The sequence below is a fragment of the Pelmatolapia mariae genome, linkage group LG7 (assembly GCF_036321145.2).
Source record: "Pelmatolapia mariae isolate MD_Pm_ZW linkage group LG7, Pm_UMD_F_2, whole genome shotgun sequence".
Lineage (NCBI taxonomy): Eukaryota > Metazoa > Chordata > Actinopteri > Cichliformes > Cichlidae > Pelmatolapia > Pelmatolapia mariae.
Genome location: NC_086233.1, coordinates 22657533 through 22679250, shown reverse-complemented (window position 1 = coordinate 22679250; position 21718 = coordinate 22657533). Strand labels below are relative to the sequence as shown.

Below are 21718 nucleotides of genomic sequence, written 5' to 3'. Positions count from 1 at the left end.
AATGAAACAAAAGGTGTCGCAAGTTTACAAACTACCTACAGAAGATGAACAGTATTTAAAAATCATGTCCTTAAGAATCCAGAAAACAAATCTAGCAAAGACCTGAGAGATGCCTATGGCCCTTCAATTAAACCAATTTCTGTTCACTGAAGCCTCATCAGAAATGGTCTCAGTGGAAAGGTGGCTGTCTAGAAGCCATCCTTAAGGATGGAAGGCAGGGAGAAAAAGCTGAGGGATTCCAAATTACACAAGAAATGGACTGAAAATCAGGGTTAACAGGTCTAATGGAGTCATGAATCTAAATATGAAATTTTTGGTTCAAATCATCATAACATATGGAAAAAGGTACAACAGTGGGTGTCTATGGTCATCTGTAAAACATGGTGGAAGCTCTGTCATGATTTGGGGCTGCATTTCAGCCAGCTGTGTTGTGAATCTAGTCTAAACGTATAAAATTAACAAGGAAAAGTGTTGTCAGATTTTGCTCCAGCATGCATTGTCATCTGAAAAGCATCTGATGAGCAAAGGCTTCATTTTTCAGCATGACAAAGATTTCAGACACACTGTAAATAAAATAAAAACACACACACACAAACCAATCGTCACATATGGGCTTTCACAAATAGGTTGCAGGAAAAGTTCCTGCTTCAAGTGATGCTATATAAAATATAGTCCATTTTAAAAGGGGCGTGAAGGTTGCGTACACAGGGATGCTGAAGATGTGGTCAAACCAGAGGCATATGGAGGATGCAAACTCTGGAGACTGAGGGGCAATGACCTGATCAAAGCCTGCTGTGACACAGGAACATAGAGGTATGTGTGAAGGACCCGTCATGCTCTTCTGTCATCAGTCTCTGCAGCCTGGTGTTCCTCCCATCATGGGTCATGGGCTGCATGGGCTTGTCTTCACCTTCTCGTCTAGCACAGTACTTAAAGACATTCTACTCCTTAAATTAAGGTTCAGTTCCTTTGTGTGTATCTCATACTCATCTTCACTCTCAAGGAGTTTCCTTATTCATCTAAAAGAAAAGGAGGCTCTGGGATACACTAACCGTGGAAGCAAATGAAAAGCCCACCATTCAGCCTCCTTACAGCCTTGTTTTAGGTTTAAGAAGTTTATTTAGTTGAATAGGGAAATTTCTTTTCTGCTATTTTGATGCCTGTAACCTGTCTGGAACCCCTTCTTTTGGACCAAATGGGATTTGGACTTTTAACTTTGTAACCTGCCACTCCTCCAGCCTTGCAGTTACATTGGTACTAAACTGTAAACCTTTTTATTAAACTGTCTTTCAATTCTGAAGTCTGCATTTGGGTCTTTTCGCCCGTTTGAAATAATCACATTCTTTTGATCAGTTTGCATTTATTTATTTATTTTATAGAATGTGTTTATTTCAAGAAACGGTAAAATCAACTAGGATAGGATACAGCACTGAAATAGATAAGCAGCTAAGAGAGCTGATGGATGTGTATAATGCCAGTTCACAGCCACAGTTCTTATAAGATGCTTTATATAATAACCCTATGTAGTAGAGAGAATCAGATAGTCCCTGATGAGTGAGAACTTGGCAACAGTGGGAAGAACTCCCTTTTGACAGGAAGAAACCTCCAGCAGGGAGGGACAACCATCTGCTCTGATGGGTTCAGGAGATCAGGGGAAAGAGAGGAGATAAAAGTGAGTGAGGGACAGATTCTTTGTAAAGCGCAGGACGAGCTTGATGACCTCACTGTGAGTTTTATGTGAAATGATATTTTAGCTGAAAAACACCAGTAAGATGTGCATTCGTTGTTGTTTATTATTTTGGTTAAACCAGAACAAAATTTCATAAATAAAGTGGTTATCTACTGAATGCTCAGACGTCAAGCATCTATTTTAGTAAAAGAAGCAGCTGAAGGAGACATAAGCAATGGTTGCTCAGGGGATATTCCCCATCCCGTCGTGACTGCTGTTTTCAGTGCATGCTATTAATTGTATGTCTATATGTCCAATTCAAGCACCACCACCAAGCGTCACTATAGTGCAGCCTGCAGCCTCCATCCAGACACAGTCCACGTAGGACCTCATGAGGACCTCACATAAGATCAGTTCCTTCTTCATCTCTAACCTTTTAGAGATCGAAAGAAGGAAAGAATCCAAATGAGAATATTTTTATGAAGTGTATAGTCATGTGTTTAGTTCCCACCATACTGCAGCTCTGTTCATCTAAACAGCAGTCTTTCCGTAGAAGCTGAACCCTCCACCAGCCAGGCTCAGACATCCATTAAGACTGAGTCAGGCTGAAGAAATTCAAGTATTAATCATTACTTCATTAGTAAAGCATTTATTATAGGTTAGAGATATCATATATGCTTCTAGATGTACGTGTGGGCCTCAAGTACATTCAATTAACTTTGTCTGACATCGATTTTCATGCTGTCGAAATTTCAAAATATGACATTTTTTTCAGTGGCAGAAACAAACTTCCATAAGTAGCCAATTTAGCGGTTTCACCGATAGGGTCCTGGTATTGTGGTTGAAGGCTCAACAGAATCATAAAAGCACAGAGAAACAGTAGCTGTTATTAGTGATGATGATACTTATCCTATTGTGATGGCAGCAGGTTGTAGTTTCTGTAAGTTGAGTTTTCTTTAAAAAAAAAAAAAAGAAAAAGAAAAAAAGAAATCAAGACAAACCGTTTTTCAATCAGCTTTATTCAGGAGAAGGGGAGAAATATTACTCAAGGAAAAAAAAATCAGAAGGCTTCTGTCAGAAGCAGCACTCAAACAAATCAGTTCTCTCAATGATCCTTCATTTTCATCCTACAGTCACTTCGAATTTACATTAAAACTGATTAGTTGAGATGCTAACTTATTTTTCAAATAAATAAAATATTTTCTCTTTGTCAATCTTTGTACTGAATCACAGCCAGTCAGTGACCCCCAAACCCCCGACTCTGGACTAGCACGCATACAATACAAGCTGCCAGTAAATACGGCAGAGCAGCTTCCCCCCCATACACCAGGCATAATGAATATACAATATGTTACACAGGTACAGTATATACACCACCTCTTATACAGTAGAGACAAGAAATTCTTCCTCATTGCCATGTTTCAATCACGCATTTGAAAGGGAATTAGAAAACCTCAGAAATCCACACAGCTGTTATTATTTTACAAGCCCCAGAAAATCCCAAAACACCTGATGTAGATTTATCTCTTGGTCTTACCCTTTGCTAAAAGCAAAAAGACAAAAAAAAGAAAAAAAAGAAAAGAAAAAAAGGGACTGATTGCTAAGAAGCAGGGAAGAATGATGGAGTAATTTTACTCAAAAACACCTTTTTATGGCAAAGTGCAGAGATTTAGGGAAGGTGCTGTTTACTTTCTCTGTAAAGAAACCAACACCGAGTACATACAACTACGATAGTTCCATCTGACTTTGTATAATATGCCTAAAATACCAAACTGCTTTCTGTCCAATAAATTTTAGCGATAAATATCAAGTGCGCGACTAATAATTTAATGAACATGCCCTTTAAAGCACAAGAATTCTCTCAAAATTCAGAGACAAACATGTATGCGTAAAAACTTTTGCAAAAGTAGTCTCAATGAATTCATTTTTTGGATATGACCTTGCAGTGACCCCTTATCTTGCGCATTAAAAGTAAAAAACACACAAAAAAAACTGAAGTTGCCTAAATTTGGTCTAAGTGAAAGAAAGGGGAAAAAAAATCAGCTGTGGTAATTTGAATGATTAATTATAAAGGGATGCAATTTCACAATTCATATAGTCTCCAATCTCTCTTAAAGCTAGACAGAGAAACTTGAATTTCAGCCCTGATGTTGGGAGTTTTCCCCAATGTCTTGACTTTTAATGCCCAAAGGAGATTTATTCAAGTGTTTTGTAGCCAATACAACTACCAGCTATAACAAATCAGTCCTACTTTATTCCTAATTTTTAAAAAGAGGCATTTCTTTTCTCAAAATCTAAATGGTCCCTTACCTGCAGAAATAATTTACTATCTCATTCGTTTAATCTGGCTAGACTGTGTCTCGTCACACCTCCATCAACACTCAATTTAGCAGAATCCTCAGCGTGTGGCATGAAGCTTCATAGGATCCTCTCTCTTCAAAGAAGCCATGTTAGAAACACATCTGTCCGACCAGCAGCCGGAGCAGAGGTGGGATAAACGAGAAGCTATGTACAGTTTTAGTGCAATCATACTTATATAATCTGATAGAACTCTACAAAAAAAAAAAAAAACCCAAACAAAAACAAAACAACCCCCACAAAACCCCCCCCAAAACAAACGCAATTTTGGCTGAGGAGGAAAACAGTTTGGATTTCACACATACACCCTCCACATACGCATACTCACACAGTCCAGTTGTTAAAGATGTGCATCAATTCGTCATTGATATGTAGAACTACACATAAACGTAACAGAGAAGAATGGGCTCATGTTTTTAGTGTCGATTTGTGTGGAAACTTAAAGACCCCGTGACAGCAAAGGCGTGGTTAGGGATAAGGTGAAATGAGTCATGAGTGACCGAGTCTGTGATGAGGTCAGCCAAATACCCCAGAGCACCAGATTACCTGATTTGAGGAACAAAGATGATGTGTAGCTGCAGGTATAGATATTAAACTATAAGCAACTTCCTCAAAAATTGCAATAACTGCAAAGATGAAATAATGTGATGAAATAATGTGAAAAGCAGTCAGCAGCAGCACAGCACCCCAACCACTAATATTTATGTTTATATTTACTTTATCCATACCACAGTTAGGAGAAGATGACTTCAATGCCTTTATAACTGAGTAACTGCTTAACTTCACGGGTCTCTAAACTCCATCTATGCCCTATACCCTATACAGGTGATGCCTTTTCAGTCTAACAGGACAAAATATAAGAAGAAAAACAAAACAAACAAACAAAAAAAAAAAAAAAAATCACAAATACTAACATTTTACAATGTACAAACATGACTTATTTTCAGTGTCTGGAGGAAAAAGAACAGTACCAATCAGCAACATCCACCTCCATCTTCCTGAATTATGTAACGTAGCGAGCTCTTGACTTCAAAACTGAACACCACCTGCAGTTTAAAAGCTTTTATGTGCACTAAACCCCTTTCACTCACTTAACTTCACCTTACATCTCACTCCACACTCATTAGTTACCCAACCTGATATGCTCTTTCTGCATCCCCTCTCTTCACTTCACATTAAACACACATACAGGTTAATATTGAGGTTATTACATTCAAATGTGATGCTCTCTCTCTCTCTTTTTTTGTTTTGTTTTTTGGCATGTGTACAGTGGATTTAAACTGACATTTGCACTTGAATAAAGTTGCACACAAACAGGCTGTTAATACTTGACAGCTCTTTCAGTACTCTATCAGCGAGGGGACAGGATATACGGCCCCATTTATTGCACATATGTGTGAGATGGGAATTCAAAACTGAGGTGAAAAAAAAATCAGATTGCATTTAGGAATACTGACCACTTCCTCGTTGGGAAAAGCATCAGAGACAAACAAGAACATAAAAACAAACAGCAAATACAAAATCCTCTCAATTAAGCCTCACACACAGTAGTGCTGACACGCAGAACGGGGGCGGGTGTTTTAATGTAACTGGGTCAAAGACATTCGTGCATCTTCGACCAGTCACGTAAGGTTTCCAATATTATGAAGTGTTTGAGAAGATCATCAGTAAGCTACAGACGTGGTAAACTGTAGGATTTAATATTTCCCACACTTCAACACAAGTCCAACATTTCTCATGTTTACACACACACCTACGCAGTCACACCCACATCTCACACCACCAGGATCTTTACTTCGTCCTGTTCGTCAGGCCGGTAAAAGAAGGGGATGCAGGGGTTCTCTCCCAGAAAAGGGGGTGATCTTTGAGCTCCTTGAGGGTTCTGGATCTCCTGAAGCAGCTGCATGATTTGCTGGGCTGTGGCGTCCTCTTTAGGCACCAGGGGCTTGGAGTCAGTCTGGCCAGATCCAGTCAACAGCGTCTGGGATGAGGAAGCTTCCAGACCGGCGGCAGGTTCTGACAGAGGGATGTCCTCCATTGCTTCTGCAGCAGAGAAAAAAAAGGTACAGAACAGTGATGTTATTGCAAATATGAATTAAAATATATTTTAAAAAAAGAGGCAGAACAGTTGAATCGCTAAAGGACCACCCTTTCTGCCTTTCAGACTCACACATCAGTGGATAAAGTCTTCCAGGACTATGAGTTTAAAATAAGCTTCACTGTACACACAAATATCCCAACACAATAGACAGGATCAAACTCACCTACCTGTGGGGTTGTGTGGAAGTGTGGGTATGTTTATATTTGGGCTTTAAAATCCACCTGCTGTAAAACAATCATGATTAGCATAACTGGTTTTGCTTACCTGCTCCAGTGGCCGCATGAAGCTCTGTGTGTGTGTGTGCTTGGTGGTCGGGGTGAGTGTGTTCCTGTCCAACAGGGAGCAGGTCAGGGTTTACTGTGCCCATGCCGGCTACAGCTCCAGTGTAGCGGTTGTACCAGTCATTCCTCTCAGCTACCAGCCTCATCACAAGATCCTGCAGCTCAGCCAGCTTTGCCTATTGGGCAGAAGGGATACAATAGTGGACACAGAGGACAACAATCATGTTAAGTATGGCACACTTTTTTAGTGATGACCAGGTGAAACTTTAAGATGTAAGAGAGAAAAGTGTTCTTAGGAAGAAAGACTTTTGTCTGTGCAAACAATCTTCAAAAACGTAGGCACCTGCAAATTTGTCTTTTGTTTTCATTAATAATGCATAAAAGTTATTACTGTGACATTCCTTCTGCAATAAAAGACGTCAGTACCTTCATCTCCTCTTTGTCTTGGGCCAGCATGCTGATGTATTGCTCTTTCTCTTGATGCTTCTGTTTCATAATAGCCCGCTGACTCTGGTACAGAGCGATATACTCGCCTGGAAAAATATACATAACAGAAATGAATATGAGGACCAAATGATTACATATGAAACAGGACTAAGAACAACAACCTATAAACACTCACCTATAGTGTCAGTCTCTCCAGACAGCTGGATGCAGCGGTGCTCCAGTTCCTCCACCCTCTCCTTCAGGTCTGCTTTCTCTTGCATTAGGGATGTGAAACGCTGCTGCAGCTTCTCCATTGCAGCTTGCAGGGCCTGATGAACTTCCACCGGCACTCCTCCTTCTGTTCAAGCAATAACAGAAAGGGAAAAAAAATTTGTTTACATGACACAAAAATAAACAAGAGTAAAAGAGTAAACTGGCACACACACTTGTTACTCTCCAGAGAATTTAAGTCTTTTAGTTGTAGAAAGATCTGCAAGTTTGCACAAACACAAATGCTTCTGACCTGAATGCTCATGGCTGTGTTCACAGTGACTGTGTTGACCGTGACTGTGACCGTGCTCGTGGTCATTAACAGGTGTTTGGCTGTGGCGCTGCTGCTCCAGACTGAGGGTGACGCTGGCCTGGTGCCGGGCTGCTATGTGAAGCCTGCGCTCCTCCTCCAGTTGCCTTCTGGCCTCGTCCCTCTCTGCCTCCAGCTGAGCCAGAGCTCCACGAATAAAATCCTCCTGCAAGGCAACACGAAATAGAAATGAGGGTAAGGTCATACTTTTGTTTCATGCCATAAAATTAAACCATATAATTCACCATAGAATGGCACTGGACATAAAAATATGAACTTTAGACAAAGACGTAATATTAAAAAAATAAAAAGACTGTAAACGAAAGAAAAACAGAACATTTGCATGAGCTGGAAACATCTCTTTACCATCTCTTTCTGGCTCTCAAAATCCTCTGGAATAACTATGAGGGAAGACTTTGTTGGACTTTCTTGCAGGGACTGGCTTTCCACTCCATCTCCTAAAATGATATGACATGTACAACTGTTTTTTAATTTCTTAAAAACCTATCACACTAATGAAACACATGGTGCAGCAGCACTTAATGCTTTCCGTTTTTGTTGCTAGTACATAAAAAAAAAACTGCACTTCTTCATTTTGAACAGATTAGCCTTAAACTGCAGTTTCTGCTGTAACAACATATTACCTGCTTCAAATCAAGAAATTGTGACACTGTTATTTAAAAAGAGACAGGATAAAGCCACTATACTATTATAACTTTAGAGATTTTTTTTTTTTTTTTTAAATTGCAGGAAATCTCTCACCAAAGGAAAACGAGGCAGAAAGTGCAAACATGTCAGTAACAGAGAGCTTACCTTGGTCTCTGGGTGATGTCATAAGAGCAGAGCTGTTGAGCAGCTCTTTCACCTCAGCTTTCAGCTGCTCATTGTCTCTGACTAACTGTTCCAGATGCTCCTGCAGGAAGAAACAGTAACGGAAAACAATTAGAGTGTGTTTTTGAGGGTGTTAAGGAAAAACTATTAATATACAATAAAAACCGCAGACTGCAGTTTTCCTTAAAGACGGCCAGTATAGGTTAGATCATATTAAAACAGTCATGTCAAAATTATCTATTTTTCTATCCATAAAAATACCTTAATCTGAAATCATTTCAATACGTATTTTCTGCAGTATAAAAACACTAATTCAAGCTCTGCCTTTCCACTCAACCTTCTCTCTAATGGCATGTACAGAGGCAACAGAATGGGCCTAACTTAAGTGCTGAATCCATTAAGTTAGGAAACCTGAGAAGGAGCAACACCCTGAAGCATTAAACACGATGGCCTAGCAAACTGCTGCAAAGTGTCCCAATAATCATTAGTACAGCTCAAAGCTGCACTAATCCCCCTCAGAGCTATCAGGCCTGACAGATTTACCGCAGCAGTTCAGCTGACAGGATGAATATGAACATTCTTTATGTTCTATATTGTAATGTATTATTGTACTGAATTCTAGAATCACAACACCATCTACACATACTGGTCACAGATGTATATATTAAAAAGGTCTTATATACATACATGGGCTTGTTTAAGCTGATTGTGACTCATCTCCAGCTGTGCACGGCCATTGCTTTCATCGTGTTGTAGTCGGTCCATTAGCTGACTCTGCTGCAGATACTGTTGGTGGAGCTGTTCCCTCTCTGAGACCAGGGCCTGGTAGCCAGCACAGTACTGCTGGAGATGGGCCGCTACCTGATCCCTCTGCTCCATCAGACCCTGAGCTTCTGTACATTTCAGCTCAAGCTGGAGGCAAGAAAATAGAAGAGGACAAAGCATGAAGACAAACAGCAAGTGCGTGCATATTCAGCTGACTTTTCACCTGTGTTTGCTTTAGGGGAGTGCTGTGCGTGACCTCACCTGCTCCTTGACGTTGTGCAACTCCTCTTGCAATTCACCCATTCTGCGTGCAAGCTCCTTTTTCACATGTTGTTCTGATTGGATGGCTGTAGTCAACTCCATGTTCTCATTCGTCTGTTAGAATGAAGGAGTAACAGGAATTTCGGTTTAAAGACAGATGTGTCAAGCACCACTGAGGTCAATCAGATACTTAACAAAACACAGCTCTGTTTCAAAAAAACAAAAAACAAAACCCAAAACGGATTATGAGAGTATAAATTCAAAGAGAAAAAAGGAAATTATGAAATTAAAGACCAGCAGAAAAAGTAGAATTCTGAGCACTGTGGTGCAAAGATAAGGCAGTTATAGTGGTAACTAAGTGTGTCATCTAAAAATAAACAGATAGTAAGATTTTCAGCCTCACCAGTTTGACAAAACCGTTCTGTAACTCAGCCAGCTGGTCCTTCAGTGTTCGGTTCTGGGTGAGAGCACGGCTAATAGTGGCCTTGTCTGACTGAACATCCTCTAACATGCGTCGGCGGTCCTCAGCTTCCTGGGTTTGGCTCTCCACCTGACGCTCCAGCTCCCCCAGACGCGACTCCTGCTCTGCACACATACGGCTTAGCTGCTCGTTGTCCCTCAGCTGTGGAAGTATTACAGAGGATGATTAACACACTTCAAATATAAGAGGTCCAATGAAAGCACCAACTCTCTTTGAAACATCCAGAAAGGGAAAAATCAATATGTGCTTCTTTTAAGTGTATATGAAACTATATATGAGTCACATTAACCCATTAAAAAGGGTTTGGAGAAAACAATGTGAAGCACACCTGTGCCTGATACTGTGACGTAATGGCATCTTTCTCTTGTTGTAGGGCATTAAGGGCCTCCTGCAAAGCCACCTCATTTTCTGATGGTCCTGAGGACTGAGGCTCTGTGCCATGCTGAGCTTCTCTCTCCTGGGATAATAACGCTAGAAGAGAAAAAAAAAAAAAAAAACACCATTTATCAAGATTTCTCATTCTACTAAACACAAATACTGCAGCTGTGTCACATATGGCCAGTACTTTGAATGCTATATTTGATAGGCTTTTAACATACATGCTAAACTAAACATTAAAATAATATTTTACAAGGTTATAAGCAGGAAGACCTGACAATAAACACAAAAATGGGGCTAATGTTAATCCCAACACCGCAGATCACTTAGTGCAGCCCCATCTGCTCTCCTTCTGACTTTTGTGTTTCTTGATCTTTGCCACATTAAGAAGGGATGAAAACTAATGAGGAAAAGGAAGAGGCACTAGATGAGGGTTGACTGCACTACTCACCTGCAGCATTTCTTAAATCTGCAATGCTGGCCTCCAGTTCTTGCACCCGGTTGATGTTTCTATCCCTCTCTTCTGCCACCAGAGAAACCTTGACACGCACACGAGCACACACACACACACACACACACACACACCAATTAGGCTTAAAAAAAAAACAAAAAAACAAAACAAAACAAAACAAAAAACACACAAAAAAGAAGCAGCACTACCATTTTCGCTCTTTATTCAAAGCTATAGTGAAACCATGAGCCATGCTGATGTTACTGTACCTGTGTTAGCAGTTGTTCAGTTTTGTCCTTCCACACACGACCTTCTTCCTGGATCTGCACTGCATAACAATCCCTCTCTGTCTTCAGCTGGGCAATGGACTCCATAAGCTACATCATCACAAATGTAAATAAAAAAATAATAATTAAGTCTTCTTTTTTTAACTTTTATATATTACTTAATCAGTAATGGAATAGGTACAAAAGATATTTAATATTAACACAGACAGCAGCTAGCAGTCAAACACAGAAGCCAATGATAAGACAAAGGTCCATGTAAACCTGGTGATTGTGCGCCTCCAGCTGCTGCTTCTCTTCCAGCAGTAACTGAACCTGCTGGCTGGCACTGGTAGGATCTGACTGACTTGAACACTGGAAGAAATTAGTAGGAAAACTAGAATTACTGTCGGCCATCCAATATTCAAACACTGGCCTCCTAGACATTGACTCTCGCGTTGTTGCACTACTTCCAGCATGTGGGAGGAGGAAGATGAATTCATATGTGAATGAACGGTGTTTTCCTGGAATTCAACACACCTGCTGTAACATGAGGTCAGTTATCTCGAGCCTCTTGCGAAGATCTTCTACCTCCAACTTCATTGCGGCATTTTCTTGTGTACTCAGTTTTATCTGCTCTGACAGCTCCGAGCTCTGCTGCTTCGACTCCTCGCTCAAATTGCTGTGAACAAACAAATTCAGTGTTTATTTTAAACTCGCCATATCCAGACAAGACTTGGGAAACCTGTTCAAGCCAACTCTTCCATTACAAAGAATCAAAGCATTCAAAATACAAAGACCATATAGAAAAATTTCCTCAGGCAAGTCAGGATAAAATGACTTACTTTAGTCTAAACACCTCCAATCTCAGATTGTCTCTTTCCTTTTCAAGCTCTTTGTTGTGCTGAGGACAAAAAATAAAAAAAAATAAAGACTCAGCAAGACAAAAACATCATAGAAACCTAATAAAAACAACCGCACAGACAATTCGTGCAATCGGCTAAATTAGGTAACACTGCCTTCTTACAAGTTCATTTATTTGCATTACTCATATGCAAGTGATTGTTGGATTGGCTGTTACCTTTTCAAACTGTTTCTGCTGCAATGAGACAGAAGAGAGAGTTCTTTCAAGTTCTGACACTCTCTGCTTTGTTGATTGCAGACGGTTATTCAGCTCCTCTGCCTCAGCTTAACATGCATGCACACACACATACAAGGAGAAAGAGGCACACACATACACACCGTTAACTGCTGCAGCGATAAGCCATTGCCAAGTTTATTATTTAAAAAAATAAAATCCCCTCCCCCCCAAACACACACACACACACACACACCTGTTTTCTGCCGTGCAGCCTGTTGTGTGTATTGTAGTGCTGTTTGTAGCTCAGATTTCTCAGCTACTAGTATGCCAATGGTCTGGATATGAACCTTGGAAGAGGACATACGAACAAAGAGCACCATTCTTCATATAAGACTAGATAAAGTCAGCTGACTTCACTAACAAGCCCTGATTAATGAAATATACAGAAAATTCTAATTTCTCAAGAGTAATTACACACATTACATCATTTACTCTTGTCAGAGTTAGTTAACAATGTAGGAAGTGTTAAAAAGGGCAGTGTATGTTGTTGGATAACATTTTATACAAGTGTAACTCTGTGCACTCTGACATTATGCACTGCTACATTACACTGCAGTACAATGACACTGTTAAGTGACAAATAAAGTTGCTCCATAGGACAAATTAAATTTATGCATTTGGGTAAGTGAATGTACCTGTAATTGCTCCCGCATGGCGCCCTGCTCTTTTGAAAATCTCTGTTCAAATTCTTTTCGCTCCTGAAGAAAGAAAAAAAATTTCATGAATAACAAGAATAACAAAGAGCAAAACATTAAAATAACAAAGAAAATAAAGAATTACACAGATACAAATAGAAGGTAAAAAGAGAGCATGAAAAGAGGAGAACAAAAATACCTTTTGTAGCTGATCTGTAAGCTCCTGAGATTGCTGTGTCTGCCAGACCAACAGGATATATATTTAAGTTGGGGAAAAGTCTTTTATAAACACACTTTTAATCATCACAGCAGTGCTACACAGTGTTAGCCTATAAAACATAACCAAAATTCTGGCACAGACCTCATGTGCATGCCAGACAGGACAATAATAGCACCGAGCACTAAAATAGTAAACCTATTCTGTTATTAATGTTATGTTAATCTTTCATGTGGTTTTAAAGCTTGGAGCTCTGGTTAGATTGCTAAACTCAAAATGCCATACAATCCTGCATCTACTATCAGGTTATGACTGCTCTGGACAAAAGGTGCACAGAAAGGATCAATCATGCTGCCGTTGTTAATTCTCTGAAGAAATTTTAGTTAAGCTAACAAAAACAAAAAAACAAAAAATAAATACCACTAAAACCATGCCAACCATAATTCTTTTTAAAGGTTATGGTTACTCAAGATGACATGAAGAATGCATTAAAATGTATGCACTGATAAGAGTGATTAGGGGCAGAGGGAGACGAGTGTTACTGCAATCACATAAAGATGTGCACATGATTATGCATACACACAGCTTCTTACCAGCTGGTCTAGCTTGGTAGTGAGCTGAGAGTTTGTTAGGTTGCTGGATTCCAGGGCGGCTGCCAGCTCCTGGTTTCGACTCTATCACGTGCACACATGCATCCGGGTAAGGAAAAGGAAAAAAAAAAAGAAAACAAAAGAGAGGAATAAAGTGCAGTGGCAAAAGTCAAACAAAGAACACATGGGGGGAGGAGGAGGAGAAATTTTAAATGTGAATTATTAACATGGAGGCAAAAATAGCACCATGACAAGTAGTGCATATGTTCTACTAATAATAAGAAGTGGATCAAATAATTAAATAAAACATGTGATGGCTATTAAACTGATAAATGGAACCAGTTGAGAAGGAGAGGAGCATTCATACAAACCTATTAAAGTGTCATTTGTAAGACCTGCTCCTTCATACAAAGTCTCTGCAACAATATTGTTGGATATCTGAACTTCTACTATACTCCTCACCATAAAGATGACTTACCAGTTATATAAACGAGGGGGGTGGGGGGGGTGGGGGTGTAATATTAGAATACCTTCATTAATCTTAGAAACTCATTTGTTCCACTTGCATGGCTTTTGGATACTACTGTATGAGTTAAGTGACTTGTAATTCAGCCTTGAAATGTCAAAAACTCAACAAAAAAAAGTTTATTCTTCTTACCTCCAGTTCTCGCTCACTCAGAGGAGGTGCGGCATCTCCATTCACATATGCAGCAGATGACTAAAAGACACATCGAGGCAGACATTAATGTGCTTCCCACACAGAAAAATATCAGATGTTTTAAGGTAAATAAGCATCGTCAGGGAATCTGTGGCACCGTTTCTGTTGCCATTCATAGGGGAAACTTCAAACGTGTTTAATATAGTGGATGAACTGCAGATAAAAAACTGATTCGTCATTCACAGTAGGACATGTACTTCACCGCAATGTGGGGAAACAGCACTTTAGTAATAACATGACAAGAATTCACGAGAAACGGTCTTAGAAACCTGAGAAAAAGCAATGTTTGTGGTTTGACATAACAAAATTAAAGTTAAAAGAAGATCTATCAAACTGTTTTAGTGCACCAGTTGATGCTGTCAGTGTGCTTCAGACCACTGGGAATGACTGGCGAAACTGAAAATGCTTTCAGTGCATTCCTACCCAGAACAGACGCAACGCTCCCTGATTAAAACAGCGCATCAGTGGTGGTAGTGGTGGTGTGTTATTGTTAAAAGCCGAACTCTGTATGAAAGAAGTGTGTGTACCTCAGAGACCAGGCCGTTCAGTTGCTGCGAGAGCTGTCGCAGGCTCTCTGTGGAAGACAGCGGTCTGCAGGATGACATGGACACACACATCAACAAACACTCAGTAGCTTACATGAACCATTTAACTTTATAAGCTAGCACACGGCTACATTAAAAAAAGGTATACTGGAAAAAGTGTTGCTTGCTGTATTCATTCTATAAGATACATATATTATAATAATCCATGAGTTAAAACACACATATATTTTATGTAATGATGTGTGGGATACCAAGCTTTCAGAACATGGATGTTACAGCAAGTGCCTGCCCTTGAAAATAATCTATTGTCTCCAAACTGTAAACATGTCATAGTTCAGAACAGTCCTCCTTCTCTCTAATTACAGATACATAGACATGTAATCACGATTCTATGACAGAACCCACCTATTTTCCTCCATTGAATTCTCATTGCCGTTGGTATCAGGGTAATCCTGCAGGGAGACAAAAATTGAAAGCAGAAAAGAGAGAGCATAAGCGACAAATATAGATAAAAGGGAGACAGTAAGCACATTTGATAAAGAGAGGAATCTGTGTAATAGAAAAATAATAATAATAAAAAAGTCACATAAATGGCCTGTGCTGAAACTGTTATTCCTATTATAACATGTATAAATTAATACAAATGCAGCAAATGAAAAAGGAACTGTTCACACTGATGCTTAGAATGACAATGCAGTTTTATGGCCAGTGTGGTGCAACAATGACAGGACAAAATATATTTTTCAAGACTGAGAAGGAAAGAGAAACATAGGAGAGACACACCTGGAGGTCAGTGTTGTGATCGACAGACTCAGAGTTAGTAGCAGTGTTAGCGCTAGCGGGGTTAGACACAGGTGAGATGTAATCAGGCTCGCTGTTTGGCTCCTCCAGCAGCTGAGCTGAAGACCTCATGGCCTCCACGTCAGCGAAGGTCTGAGGCGACACATACACAAAAATGCACACACTGGTTTAAACGTACAGAGAAGCAGCAGTTTGAGCTGCAAAGAGACCACAACACACACACAAAAATCACCAGATTAGTGTTCTATCCAAACTTTTACTGTTAACTTTATCATTTCTACATCTAGATGAGTACAGAAGCTGACAAGAGGAAATTAGACTGTAAAAAACGAATAGAAACACCTTTCTAGCAGTAATTAAGGTGTCCCACTGAAAATGAAGTTCCTGTACTGGTGCCCCATTGCCACTGATCCCACCCATTAGGGGTGGGCGATATAAACGATATACGACAGAAAGGATATAAATTTGGCCAACGATAGAGATTTTGACTATATCGCTCTATCGCGATAGCGCATGTTGATGATGTCATCAAGCTGCGCCTGTTTTGGTCGAAAGCATCACAGCGGCTACAACCATTATCATCTGCAAATTATGCCGGGCGACAGTCATAGCAAAGAGATGAAGCACTTTTGAAATATGGGGAAAGCCAAAAACTGCGTTTCCTCCACTTCCGTAACATTGATTCATTAATGTTGAATTCTCTCGCAGCTGTTCTATTCCCATGTTGTTGCAGTATATTAATAACTAACCTCATATTGTGGATGAATAATCTCAGTTGTTCTCCTGACTGAAGTTTGGCCCGTGTATAGCATCCTGCTATGCGATTGCATTTGTCCCTAACCACCAGAATCCCTCACGTTAACTTTTATTGAGTGGAAAAAAAGTTAGCGTTCATCCTCCAGCTTCACTGTGCTAATGTTATGCTAACATAGCTGTGTCGCTAGCAATCACGTAGCACAACATTATATACCAGGTAGTCCAACTTCAGTAACCCTGCAAACGCCACTGCTGTTTAGTTTTCTGTCTTCATTTATGTTGGAAGTGGTAGCAGAGCTGTACATTTTAATTAGTTTCAAAAATCTCTCAGTCAGAACATGGTATTTCATGTTTAGGTGGAAACTAGCGAGCTAACTTCCTGTTAACTTCTAACAATGTTAAATTTAATAAATTCTGTTTTCATGGATGCACGGATGTTAAACTTAATTGTTACACCTGGTAAAGCAGCAACGCTGATGATTTTATTAAAGATGAAAGAATTTAGACCGTTTTTAACTCTGTGTTCATTTGACTTTGGGACCTGAAGGGGATGGAGTTTTGGACCCAGATTACTCCGCGAAGCTCCTCACTACGGCAGCCGTAATGCTCTGACAACCCATCAAGCAGTGCGGCTTACCAAAGTTGTACTAAAACATTTTTTAACAGATTTCTGCACGCCAAAATTGGTTCGAGGTCAGTAAGCACAACCAGAATTCATACATAAGGCACACTCTCGATTTTTGAGAAAATTAAATTATTTTAAGTGTGCCTTATAGTGTGGGAAAATATGTTATACAGAAGAAAAGAATATATCGCGATATATATCGTTACCGCACATGCTTCAAATTATACCGCGATATGGATTTTAGGCCATATCGCCCAGCCCTACCACCCATGGTAGACTCTCTGAAATATCTGCAGCATGTCACCTCCAAGTCTATTCTATATTAACGCTATATGCAGATTTTGCAAAATAAAGCTTCAGTTTTCAGTGGCTTTGATCCAGTGCAAGCAATAATCTGCCACATAAAGAGAGAGACACACACACACACACACACACACACACACACACACACACACACACACACACACACACACACACACACACACACACACACACACACACACACACACACACACACCAGGATGACACATGGATATTGACATTGACAACTAGCAAGAATCTGGAAACTATTTGTTCAAAGCAATGCAATATTATTTAAAGATCACCAATAATGCTGTGATAAACTGATATATATTTAAAACCAATAACAGGCAGGAATTTATAGACAATTCTTTTTCATGCTTCCAGCTCAACATGACATAAAGAAAAAAAATTGCAGTAGAAGGAAGTTAAGAATAGAGAAGCAGGGTAAAATATTAAACACCAAAAAAAAAAAAAAAAAAAACCCGCTAAAAAACAAACAAACAAACAAACAAACATCAACAACAGAGGTGTGCAGAGAACGATTAAAAACAATCAGGAGGAAACAAAGAAAGAAAAGCCAGGGACAGAAGCTCACCTGACAGTTGCCATAATGAGGGAGGACTATTCCATTGCTTTGACTAAGTGCTTTTAGAAAACTGTCAAACTACAGGAAAAGGAGGAGAAAGAGATTGGAAAAGGGAGAGAAAAAATTCAGAAAGTGCCAGAGTGGTAAACAAACAAGCACAGGGAAGCCATTTCTACAAGGAGGTCTAGAAGTATGCAAGAGGGCAGTAAATGTGGACTGGACTTGTATAGACTCTTTTATTCTGTTAGAAACCACAACAACTAACAAGAAAAAAAAGTAATTCAAACTAAATAACAATTACAATAACAGCTTGGGGAAAGCACAGCATTTATTTTTTTCAAATGTATTAGTAGCAGAATGAAATAGTCTGACTGCAATAACTGCACTGATAATGAAGTTTAAGATTTAGCTGACTGGCTGGTGAAAAAAAAAGAGGGTGTAACAGAGATGGAAAAGTTGCATGTGAGGGCAGTCAAGATAGGAAACATGCTTTTGGATAGAAAAGCAAAAGCAAAATGCAACTTTTGTCTGGTAACAACTGGATGTATTGAGTGCAACTCTCAGTTTTATATGTGAAGTGTATGAAAGCATGCTGCAGACTGGAGTTTCTGCTAATAGCGAGAAGCAGGGTGACAGCTGTCTCACAAATGTATCCAAATGCAGGTCAAATGTCGTTGAGCAGACTCGCGTCACATGCGCAACTGCTGTCTGAAAGTGCTACACATATTCTCATGGGTACTTTTAATTTGATTAGAGAGCTTTGAAAACAGGCCACAGCAGAAGACGGCGTTCCACATTAGTAATCAAAATGACATTAAATACCAAATGTTCTTAAAAAAAAAATCCAAAACTTGGTAGACCGTCAAGAGAGCTCAAAGAATGTGATTGTGTTACTTGCTGAACACAATTTGTGCCAGTACTTTTTTAAAATCACCAGAACAAATATTAAAGCAATGGTCTTGTTAGCATATTAATTATGTTTTTTACTCAGACAAGTACAAATATGGTGAAAAACAAGTGAGCAATGAAAATCAGAAAAAAGAAAAAAAAATCACAAGGAAACAGGAAATTTGAATACCCAGCAGCCACCTCAGCTCAACTTCAGATATACAGAAGAAATAAATGGACTGATGGATGAACAGCTGAATAATGAGTCACTGCTTTGAAGATCAGGAATTAATTATTATTTATCAGCTATAAAGAGTGCTACTAAAGCACAGGATAAACTTAAAGCAGCAGCATAGAGTAGAGAACTGGCTGATATTCACAGAGGGATTCTCGGGAGAGGAGACTTGAAAACCTATCATTTTTTTAATCAATGTAATTTTATGATTATTCCTATTAAATGTTCTATAACAAAAAGTTGATGAACCTGAATGCTGAAACAATCAGATGACATAAAGTGTAAACTGACAGGGGTAGAGGACAGTGAGTTTTTGATATGCACGCAAGTTGCTAGACCAGTGCTTTTTTGGATAAGTTATTAAAAATCAGCATATATATTGTGGTATTGAAGATATTGGAAATAGTAAGTGTTTTGAGACAAATGACAGAATATATTCAGCTGTCTATCTAGCCAAACTGGCTACAACTCCAGCAGCTTGGACTGCAGCTGGTGATAGTAGTCAGCCAGTTCATCATGCTCAGATTGCTCCAGGTTCTAGCTGGAATGCTGCTTATCTATGCAGCAGAACAAGGACTACTTTATACTTTCTCATGAAATTATATATTAGTTCTTGAAATTCTTAACTTATGCTACATATTGCAATATGTAAAAGCCAAAGTTTTGGTCAGGGGCTTAAAAAACACTGTCTCATGTGCAACACTCTTCTTAGGGTAAACATGTCTGTCATCAGCGCCGCAAAGAGGTCTAAATACTTCTACTCTGCTGGCCCTGTGTGTGTATTTGACAGGTGTAAGTAAAGCAAATGCCAACTAGATGGAAAATCAGCCATCTGATCTGATAATTGGCAAAAAGCAATATGTGCTTTTCAGCCAAACACACAAATGCAACACCCTTCAGCTTGAAAGAACAAATCATCATATGACCATCTATCAAGCACAAAAAGAGGATGCCATTTGACAACAACAACAACAATAAAGCAAAATGTTATGCTTACACTGTCTGGAGAGTTTCTGTCTGGTGAAGGTGCATCAAGTTGGCTGGATCCCTTTACCTTTCTCTTCTTCTTGGCTCCACCTCCTTTTTCTCCTCCTACACTAGCAGGGGAGCTCTTCTGTTGAAATTCCTTCAGCTGAGTAGGAAATGAGAGAAGAAACCCATAAACGTGTGCAGATGAACAATGTCTACTAATATATGTTTATTTTGTCACGTCTTACACACATAATACCAGGACTCTGCAACTGTCCCCAACTATACATATTATTTCAAACAAATTACACTCAACACCTCGAGCGTCTTATCAAGCTGAATGAATGAGGTAATAAAATTCGAATTCAGTGCTCCAATTCCAAAACAATGCACCAGCTAGCAGAAAGATCCGGCTTCAAACGGATGAAGTTAGTAAGTTGTGCTAAACAATGATAACCTGCGTATGCTATGCATATGACGGTTAAAGCATGCCAGAAGGCTCTATGCGGGCTCTAACAGCTGTCTAACGGGAACTGCTGGTTGTTGTTTTTTTAACAGTAAAGCTAAATAGCAGCAAAATGACATGTCACCACGACCACTCATTCGTGAAGCTTGTGGGCCAGCAAGAAATGCTGACGAGTCACTTCTTGAATCTGACAAGGCCATCTTTCTGACTAGCCGAAAAAGACACCAAGCCAAAGCACACAGCAGGACAGGGAAGAGGGGTGTCAGCTGTCAAAACACCCCCGTCAGTCCATCCAGCTAACTGTGCTGCAGGGGCAGCTTACAAGCTCAATGAGTGCTTTGTTTTAAAACTAACGTTTGTTAGACATTTTCTTATGAAATTAAATTCTGCAGATAACACAAAAAGCTGGCTGGCTGCTGTGCGACATTCCTTAGACTCACACGTAGCCATATATTCATCAGCTAGTTAGCTAGCTTGCTAACGTTAACTTGCCTGGGTTAGCACGTTAGGCTTTAACTACATTTAAATGTCAACTGGAAAGTCAAGTAAAGCGGCCAAGCAAGTGGTGCAAGTTAATCTGCGAGTACATAAACAGCGTGGGATACTATGCGTGTCTCTACTAACTAAAAATAGTCTACATAATCTGGGAAAGTTAATGCTATCAGCAGAGGCCCCGATAAAACATCGGTCTCTCCTGCGCAACAGAGCCGCGAGAGGAGCGGAGGACGTCGGACAGGCGACAGTGCAGAACTCGGGCGACGTGTAATGACAACACCCTTGCCCCGTAAAAAATATACATAACGAAAAGACAAGAAAACAGAGTTAACACAGACTTGTGTACACAGAGTGGGAACTACACTTTCCGCGATATGTAACTGCGTTACTTGTAAAATGCTTTACCTTTTTCTTAGCTGCAGCGAGTTTTAATTGCCTACTCTGGTCGGCCATCCTGCTGCTCTGGTGGTCAACTGAGCGAACCACGTCATCAGCTTGGCGCTCATACGCGTCTCAGCCAGTAGGTGGCGCAGAGCTCAAGCTGTGCCCTCAACATAGCATAAAACACCTTTATACCGCCTATGGCCGTGAGCCTACAACCTCACATAGATTAGCCTGAAACATGTTTTCTTTCTTTTATTATATGAAATATACAAAGTATTATTTTCGACAGAGTTGTATTAACACTTTTGTTATGTGGTTGTCGGCTGCTTTCACTATCTGTGGTTGTTGCTACTTTACATTTGTGTTTCTCTATAATTAAGATAAATATAGCCTATTATTTTGTAGGTTACATTTATTACAAAAAGAGAAATGTACCGTATCTTATTATATATTTTACAAACTGACTTTTTTCACATTCTTTTTGTAATATGTAAATTTACCACAGGTGTAATGAAGTGT

The 21718-nt window shown here is 39.6% G+C and overlaps 1 protein-coding gene across 5 annotated transcripts; it reads right to left on the bottom strand.

Annotated features, from left to right (window-relative positions):
- Positions 1-2669: 2669 nt before the first annotated feature.
- Positions 2670-21295, bottom strand: golga2 (golgin A2). Of its 5 annotated transcripts, XM_063478452.1 has the most exons (28): positions 21221-21295; positions 19883-20017; positions 17772-17840; positions 15475-15624; positions 15097-15143; positions 14674-14737; positions 14087-14146; positions 13432-13512; positions 12821-12859; positions 12622-12684; positions 12180-12273; positions 11927-12033; positions 11691-11749; positions 11386-11527; positions 11131-11220; positions 10852-10959; positions 10583-10670; positions 10082-10224; positions 9676-9894; positions 9273-9386; positions 8934-9158; positions 8229-8328; positions 7782-7873; positions 7359-7581; positions 7032-7193; positions 6836-6942; positions 6393-6585; positions 2670-6070 (listed from the first exon to the last, which is right to left on the bottom strand). In XM_063478452.1, the coding sequence occupies exons 1-28, from the start codon at positions 21266-21268 to the stop codon at positions 5802-5804; spliced, it is 3291 nt and encodes a 1096-aa protein (XP_063334522.1). In that variant the 5' UTR covers positions 21269-21295; the 3' UTR covers positions 2670-5801. The 5 variants fall into 5 exon arrangements, with proteins under 5 accessions (XP_063334522.1, XP_063334524.1, XP_063334526.1 ...); XM_063478454.1 differs by lacking the exon at positions 13432-13512; XM_063478456.1 differs by lacking the exon at positions 15475-15624.
- Positions 21296-21718: the final 423 nt, after the last annotated feature.

Bases quoted from the DNA above. Each gene is read 5' to 3' on its own strand.
- golga2 (XM_063478452.1), bottom strand. From the start codon at position 21,268: ATGGCCGACCAGAGTAGGCAATTAAAACTCGCTGCAGCTAAGAAAAAG. The intron at 15,625-17,771 runs GTGAGCTTCTGT...GTGTCGCCTCAG, and splicing joins CTCATTATGGCAACTGTCAG to ACCTTCGCTGACGTGGAGGC. The intron at 10,960-11,130 runs GTTTACATGGAC...GTGATGATGTAG, and splicing joins TGGAGGCGCACAATCACCAG to CTTATGGAGTCCATTGCCCA.